Genomic DNA, 7,884 nt, shown 5'->3' with positions numbered 1-7,884 from the left:
GAGTGAAACTCCGTCTAAAAAAAAAAAAAAAAAAGAAAGGTTAATTACCACTTTGGCAAAACCATTTCTACAATCACTGTTTCCAGGGTGTAGTAACATATGGGAGTTGACGGTTTGATCGCACTGACGATCCTATTTTAAAAAGCGTCATCATAGAATCCAGGGTTTTCTCTCCTGTCAGATGGGCAGCGAGGCCGTCCTGGCCTCTGAGCCTTAGCCCCATCAGGGGATTGTTCTCCCGGAGTGCCTAGACATCAGTGGCAGTGACAGCCCCTTTCCCTCGTTGCTGTGGTACATGTGTGCAGCCTGTTGTGGTGGGAGCTCTGATTCCAGGCAGCCTTGAACTCCAGGGCCCCTGGCACTTCCTGGTCTCTGATATGATGCTGTTTCCTCTGGTGGTTGGAGCTCGGACCTGGTGGGAAGCAGAGTACCTCAGGACAGGCTTCACTGCCTTGCTGGATTCCTGGCTCTCTCTTCTAGGAGAGGCCTTTCCTCCAAGTGTCACCTGGGAAACGAGGTGAATAGCACTGACAAGAAATGAAACACTTGCAATGCATCTCATTCCTTATCTGGGACCAAAGTTTGAGTCCTGGTGTGGAAGGAGGAGCGTGTCCAGCTAGGCTTCCCCAGGCTTTTGTACGGGGTCCTGTGTGGCTTCACAGTGACCTTGCAGAGTGGGAAGGGCAGGGGTCCTTGCCTTGTCATCAGGGGCCCTGATGACTCAGGGCCTCGGGTGAGTGGCCTTGGCAGCCGAAGGGTGGGCCTGGCCACCGTGCCTTCTGCCTCCTCAGCTTTGGGTACCATGGGGGGCTCAGCAGCACCCTGGTGGATGGGGCTGGGGTACGGTCAGAGGAGCCCCAGAGCCTCCCAGCAGTGGCTAGCCTTGGCAGGGAGAGTAGCCTTGTGCCACCGAGGCCCCTCTGGTGCTCAGCCCTCAGCTGATAAAGCCCGGCCGTGCCTCAGCTCAGGATGAGGCTGTTTCGTTCATATGTGATGTTGCGATTCCTCAGGACTATTGCAGTTCAGTGACCAGTGACATTTTTTTTTTTATTAATTAAAAACAAATTTTTTTTTTGACTGGGTACAGCGGCTCACATCTGTAATCCCACAACTTTGGGAGGCTGAGGTGGGAGGATCGCTTGAGCCCAGGAGGTTGAGGCTGCAGTGAGCTATGGTCATCCCATCGTACTCCAGCTTGGGTGACCCAAGGAGACCCTGTCCCCCCAAAAAATTGAGGTGAAGTCTTGCTGTGTTGCCCAGGCTGGACTTAAGCGCCTGGGCTCAAGGGATCCTCTTGGCTCAGACTCCTGAGTAGCTGGGAGTGCAGGCGCGCCCCATGCCCAGCTGGGATCTGGCTTTGCAGGCAGCTCTGTGAATGTGAATCGTGCGCAGGGCTTAGTGGTGGGGGTTGCTCTGTGTGTCGGATCTTAGGGCTCACCCTTCGTGTGTCGTGGCAGTGGACCTGTCACTGGGATGTGGTGTGCAGGGAGAGGGTATCACTCTTCAGAGGGCTCTTTACAGCCTGGGACCGTTTGGAAGTTCCCGGCTTTCTTTCAGAGCTCAGCTCCGATGTGCAGCAATGGATGACGACAGCCTGGATGAGCTTGTGGCCCGGAGCCCAGGACCAGATGGACGCCCGCAGGTCGGCCCCGTGGACCTGGCCAGCGACTCTGGTGAGCTGCCTGGCGCCAGGCAGGGGCGTCCCCGGGAGGATCAGGGTGCCGGGTGTTTCTCTCAGTTGTTGGCTCCCCTTTGGAGGTTGTCACCTGTCAGCTTTCAGTCTCTAAAAAAATTATCCTTTGATTTTAAATTGTGGAAGTAGTGCCGGGCGCGGTGGCTCACGCCTGTAATCCCAGCACTTTGGGAGGCCGAGGCGGGTGGATCACGAGGTCAAGAGATCGAGACCATCCTGGTCAACATGGTGAAACCCCGTCTCTACTAAAAATACAAAACATTAGTTGGGCATGGTGGCGCACGCCTGTAATCCCAGCACTTTGGGAGGCTGAGGCAGGTGGATCACGGGGTCAGGAGTTCAAGACCAGCCTGGCCAACATGGTGAAACCCTGTCTCTACTAAAAATACAAAAAATTAGCCAGGTGTTGTGGTGGGCCCCTGTAGTCCCACCTACTCGGGAAGTTGAGTCAGAAAAATCACTTGAACCCGGGAGGTGGAGGTTGCAGTGAGCCGAGATCGCATCACCGCACCTCAACCCAGGTGATAGTGTGAGACTCTGTCTCAGAAAAAAAGGCTGGGTGCAGTGGCTCACACCTGTAATCCCAACACTTTGGGAGGCCGAGGTGGATGGATCACTTGAGGTCAGGAGTTTGAAACCAGCTTGGCCCTCATGGTGAAACCCCGTCCCTACTAAAAATACAAAAAATTAGCTAGGCACAGTGGTGTGTGCTTGTAAGCCTAGCTACTTGGGGGTCTGTGGCAAGAGAATCACTTCAGCCCAGGAAGCGGAGGTTGCAGGGAGCTGAGATCTTGCCACCGCACTCCATCCTGGGAGACAGAGGGAGACACTGTCTCGGGAAAGAAAAAGAAAGGGTGTGCTTTTCGCTGCATCTGCCCCAGCTTGCCCACCCTGGGCAGCCATCAGCTGCTCAGCACGTGTTCCTCAGGACTCTGCCTGTGCAAAGCAACCCTGCCGTCTGCTGTGCGGTCTTGACGCCGCCCCTGCGGCCTGTGTCTCACCCTGGTGTCTAGCAGAAAGCAGCAACGGCAGCAGTGGGGACTCTGGGGACGACAGTGACAGCGAGCATGGAGATGGCACAGACGGGGAAGGCGAGGAGGCGTCTGAGGAGGAAGACCTGGAAGACAGATCTGGTGAGACAGCCGGTGTTCAAGCCGGCTCCTGTGTTTCCTCTTGTCATGATGGGGACAGCTGGCCACGTCCCCGCAGTCACCTGCAGTGAGGCCTCGTCTTCAGCGGCGGTGATGGCTCACTTTATTTGTAGTCCTTTCTTTTCGAGATAGGATCTTGCTCTGTTGCCCAGGTGGGAGTGCAACGATGGCATCTCAGCTCACTGCAACCTCTGCCTCCTGGGTTCAAGGGCTTCTCCTGGCTCCGCCTCCTTAGTAGCTGGGATTGCAGGTGTGTACCCCGAAACCTGGCTAATTTTTGTATTTTTAGTAGAGATGGGGTTTCACCACGTTGGCCAGGCTGGTCTCGAACTCCTGACCTCAGGTGAGCCACCGCATCCGGCCTGTAGTCCTTCATTTTGACGTTCAGTTTGACAACATAGTAGGTTTCTTCTCTGTTGAGGGCAAAAAAAATCAAAATGTCCAAGAACACCGAACAGCATGAGCTGCAGTGTTTTTGGGGAGAACGTAACCAGACTGGAATTTCCCATGGAAGGAGCAGTAAGGTCTTGGCAACCACCTTCCCCCCCACAGCCCTGCAAAGGCCTGCCGTCATCAGATAGGTACTGAATGGGGTTAGTGTGACCCATGGTTTGTTTGGCCTGGGACCTCCTGTAGTTCCTTCTCTCATTCGACCAGAATCCCTGATAGAGGTGACAGATGCATGTGATTTTATTAAGGAGTTCAGGGCTGGCATGGTGGCTCACGCTTGTAATCACAGTACTTTGGGACAGTGAAGTGGGCAGATCACTTGAGCTCAGGAGTTCGAGACCAGCCTGGACAACATAGTGAGACCCCATCTGTACAAAAAAATACAAAAATTAGCCGGGCATGGTGGTGTGCACCTGTAATCCCTGCTACTCAGGAGGCTGAGGTGGGAGGACCGTTTGAGCCCAGGAAGTTGAGCCTGCATCAAGCTGTGATCGTGCCACTGTGCTCCAGCCTGGGTGATGGAGCGAGACGCTGTCTCAGACAAAACAAAGGGGGCACAAGTTTGTTGGGTGCACTGGCAGTACCGCCTTCTCTGTCAGCTGTTGCCACCCCCATGGTACACTGCCTGTGAGGCCCCCAGGGAGGGGGCCCCGCCCCGGCTCAGCTATGGCTGCTTCCTCGGGGGCTGAGCTCACCCTCAGAACTTTGCCTTCCCACCAGTTCCCTTCTGACCTCACCCTCGGGCTGGAACGTCCACGTCCTAAAGTGGCTGCGGTGATCTGTGTGAGAGCCCTGTGGTGACCAGTGTTAGAACACTCTAGAAAGGAGCCCTTCTGTGTGAGGCATGTTGCTGAGGGAATGGCGTTGACGGCCTGAGCTCTGTGTGTGGGCTGGGCGTCCTCCCTGAGCTCGATGTCGAGCTCTGCATGTGCTCTTGCGGGTCTGCTGGGTGTGCCGGTCCCGAGGGGCTCCCCTGCTTACTGTCAGCGTTGGAATCGGGCTCTTGCTCATCTGCGGCAGGTCTCGCACGGGCTCCAGCATCGCCAGGGTTAAAAGCACGGGAGGTCAGGGCTGCCAGGTGACTTGCTGTCCTTGCCTTGAGATCCAGAGGGCTCCTTGGACTCTGGGCTGGGGGCTGGAGTGAGGGCAGTGGGAGCCTCAGCAGGGCCCCACTGTGTCTGTGCTCAGCTTCCAGTAGCAGCAGCTGGAAGATGGGGTCGTAGATGCCAACAGCTGTGGATGTCCAAGGAATGGGCAGGCTCCATGGACCTGGGGTGGGGAGAGGCTTCTGGGGAATGTGAGCTGCCACCTGAGGTGCAGGAGGAGGTGGCCGGGCAGGGGTGGCGGGGAGGCCATGGCTGGAGGCTGTGAAGAGACAGAGGGTTTACAGAGACCTGGCGTTCCTGAGGGCTGAGCGCCCTAAAGGAAGGGGATGGGAAGGCACTGCAGAGGTGTTGGTGCGCCAGTGTGTGCAGAGCCTTAGCGAACACTTCTCTTTTTTCCTCCTTTTTTTTTATTTTAATTTATTTTGAGATGACGTTTTGCTTGTTTCCCAGGCTAGAGTGCAGTGGTGCGATCTTGGCTCCCTGCAACCTCCGCCTCCTGGGTTCAAGTGATTCTCCTGCCCCAGCCTCCCGAGTAACTGGGATTACAGGCGCCTGCCACCATGCCTGGCTAATTTTTGTATTTTTAGTAGAGATGGGGTTTCAACATGTTGGCCAGGCTGGTCCTGAACTCCTCACCTCATGATTTACCCGCCTTGGCCTCCCAAAGTGCTGGGATTCCAGATGTGAGCCACCACACCCGGCAGGACCGTTCTTTCCACATGAAGAAGTAGCCAGTGTGTCCCTAACTGGTGGGAAACACGGTGTTGAGAAGGGAGGTACTCCACAGACAGGGCCTGCGTCACTGGGGTGCGGGACCTTTCAGTTCTCATTGCTTTTCCCACGCTGGTGTTTGCTGCCGGAAATCACTTGTTCCCCTGCTGTTTCCACCTTTAGGTAGTAGCCATGGAGGATGGGAACTGAGAGAATTCTTACCTGCTGCCTCCCTTGAGGCTCTCGCTCCTCCCAGCCTCTTCAACAGTGTAAATTCCTGTTCCGAGCGTGCCTCTCCCCTGCTGGATGACAGCAGGGTCCTGGGAGGGATGTCCCAGCTCTGGCACCGTCCCATCCACGCGAGTGGAACTAGGAGAGTCTCAGGGCCGAATGGGAAAGTGCTGCCCACACCGAGTCTGCTCCTCTCGCCCGTGTGAACTTGTGTGTTCGGTAGGAAGAAAACCAAATGCAAATGCACATGTGGGCTTTGCTGTGTTGAACTCAGAGCACCTCCCTCACCCTGCTGGCCAAGCCCCAGCCTCAGAACCACTCAGAATTGGCCAGAACAGTTGTGCTCAGTGGCCACAGGGAAGAGGAATGGGCGACCTCGGAAGGAGGGCACGTGTGCAGGCAGATGGTTCGTCACCCTAATGCTTTGAGAAGGGGGTGTTGGAAATGGGGGCTACTGCGCTGAGGGGCTTGCCAGGAGGCTCAGAAATTAATCTGATCATCTCTGGGACAGGGTCCCGGGGCTGCCTCTTGGGGTCTGTCTCAGCCCCAGGTTCAGCTTGGAGGAGCTGGTCTGGCACTCAGGACGCTCAGCTTCCTGCCCCTTGGGGTAGGGCTCCTGGGGTTGTGGATGTGCTGAATGTGGACATGGAGGTGGGTGGCCGGCTGTGTGCGCATGGGGAGGTGGGCTCTGCACTGCAGACCTGACGTCCCGAGCGCAGCCGGGGCCCGCTCACCAGACGTCCCGAGCGCAGCTGGGCCTGTTCGCCTCTGGTGCTGCCGTTCACGCTGCCAGTCCTGCTTGCCGCAGCTGAAACATTTCCTCTCTCTCTAGGTTCCGAGGATTCTGAAGATGATGTGGAGACATTGCTGGAGGTAGCCAGTACTCAGGAGAAACTGGAAGCCGCTGGCTCTTTTAATTCTGATGATGACGCAGAGAGCTGCCCCATCTGTCTCAATGCGTTCAGAGACCAGGCCGTGGGGACACCGGAGAACTGTGCCCATTACTTCTGCCTGGACTGCATTGTGGAATGGTCCAAGGTGAGTTCACCCATGGTTGGCTTCTTCTCCCTTCAGGGTGGCCTCCCAGCTTACAGACGGCCCAGCCTGTGGTCAGCCCCTTGCGAGGTTCTAGCTCTCCCCTCTGTGGCTGGCACTAGGGCTGCAGGATTGAGTCTGGCTTGGCCTTTGCTTTGTGAGCACTGTGGCTCTTGGAGGCGTGGGTGAACTCAGTGAGGCATTTGTAGTGCCCCGGTATTGGACAGGAGAAGGAGGGCCGTGGTCTCCTGGGACCAGCTGCAGAAACCGTGGATGAGGGAGGGACCCTCTAGGCCTGCAAGCCGGAGCACGTAAGCACGTGAACACGTGTGCGGTGCTGCTTGGGAAGGGCCAGCTGGACCCTCGAGCCAGAGCACGTGTGCGGGTGTGTGGTGTTGCTCGGACAGTGCTCCTCTCAGTTGATAAAACAGTACAATTCAGCGCTCATTCACCATAACCAGCATCGAAAGGGACTGTCCTTAAAACAGGTGGCGAGAGTTGACTGTGAATATTCAGTGTATTTTATATTAAAATGAACCTTCAGAAGCAAGCAGTTTCCTCTCCCTTGTAAGTATTTTATTGTAAGAAATGTCAGAAAAATAGAGCGCACAGTCCGAGGATGAGTGATGAGCCACCCACCCCTGTCCTCAGGGCTCAGCTCCCTCCCTGCTGTCCTCGGCTCTCCTCATGACCATGACGTCACCCAGGATGTCTGGTGACTGGGGCCTCCTGCTGTTTCCCCATGTAGCTGAAAACCCTGTCGGCCTCGTTGGAAGCAGGACCCGGCAGACGTTGCTCGTGCTGCTGCTGGCGGCAGGCTGTGGCGTGTCCCAGAGTCGGGCTCTGGGACTTCTTATTGCTGTTCTGCTGTGGTGGGTCTGCAGCCTACAGTAGATTCAGGCTTCAACTTTTCTTTTGGCAAGTGAAGCATTCATTTAAATTGAGGAACAGGATACAGCGTTTGCTGTGTATCTTCTGTGTGGCATTTATCAGATAAGGATTGGGCAGAAGATGGTGTTTGCAAATAACTTTGTCAGTATAGAAACCTTATAAATGGGGCCGGGCACGGTGGCTCACACCGGTAATCCCAGAACTTTGGGAGGCTGAGGTGGACGGATCAGGAGGTCAACAGATCGAGACCAGCCTGGCCAACACGGTGAAACCCCATCTCTACTAAAAATACAAAAATTAGTTGGGCATGGTGGCAGGAACCTGTAGTCCCAGCTACTCGGGAGGCTGAGGCAGGAGAATCGCTTGAACCCAGGAGGTAGAGGTTGCCATGAGCCAAGATCATGCCATGACATTCCAGCCTGGCGACAGAGGGAGACTTCATCTCAAAGAAAAACAAAAGCAATGTTACAAATGGACTGTTAGAATGCTGTTTAGCAAGATTGGCGGATACAAGATTCGTAAAGATGAAAAATTGTGTTTAGAAATAAATCATAAAGAGATGTGTAAGACATTTAAAGAGCTTTTCTTTTCTTTTCTTTTTTTTTTTTTTTTTTTT

The 7,884-nt window shown here is 55.1% G+C and overlaps 1 protein-coding gene across 5 annotated transcripts in view; it reads left to right on the top strand.

Moving 5' to 3' along the window:
• The window catches only part of PHRF1 (PHD and ring finger domains 1), a 41,491-nt gene that overhangs the window by 3,783 nt on the left and 29,824 nt on the right, over positions 1 to 7,884 (top strand). For 3 of the 5 annotated variants that reach the window (XM_037731122.1, XM_037731123.1, XM_037731124.1), the window contains exons 2-4: positions 1,558 to 1,673; positions 2,707 to 2,826; positions 6,175 to 6,380. In XM_037731122.1, coding sequence (XP_037587050.1) covers positions 1,580 to 1,673; positions 2,707 to 2,826; positions 6,175 to 6,380 — 420 coding nt within the window. In that variant the 5' untranslated portion in view covers positions 1,558 to 1,579. The remainder of the gene's footprint in view (positions 1 to 1,557; positions 1,674 to 2,706; positions 2,827 to 6,174; positions 6,381 to 7,884) is intronic. The other 2 variants (XM_017507860.2, XM_017507861.2) reach the window with 1 other exon arrangement.

This window comes from Cebus imitator, unplaced genomic scaffold (assembly GCF_001604975.1).
Source record: "Cebus imitator isolate Cc_AM_T3 unplaced genomic scaffold, Cebus_imitator-1.0 Scaffold384, whole genome shotgun sequence".
NCBI classification, from domain to species: domain Eukaryota; kingdom Metazoa; phylum Chordata; class Mammalia; order Primates; family Cebidae; genus Cebus; species Cebus imitator.
Note: the sequence above shows the minus strand (reverse complement) of the source record. Positions and strands in the feature narration are given on the sequence as shown.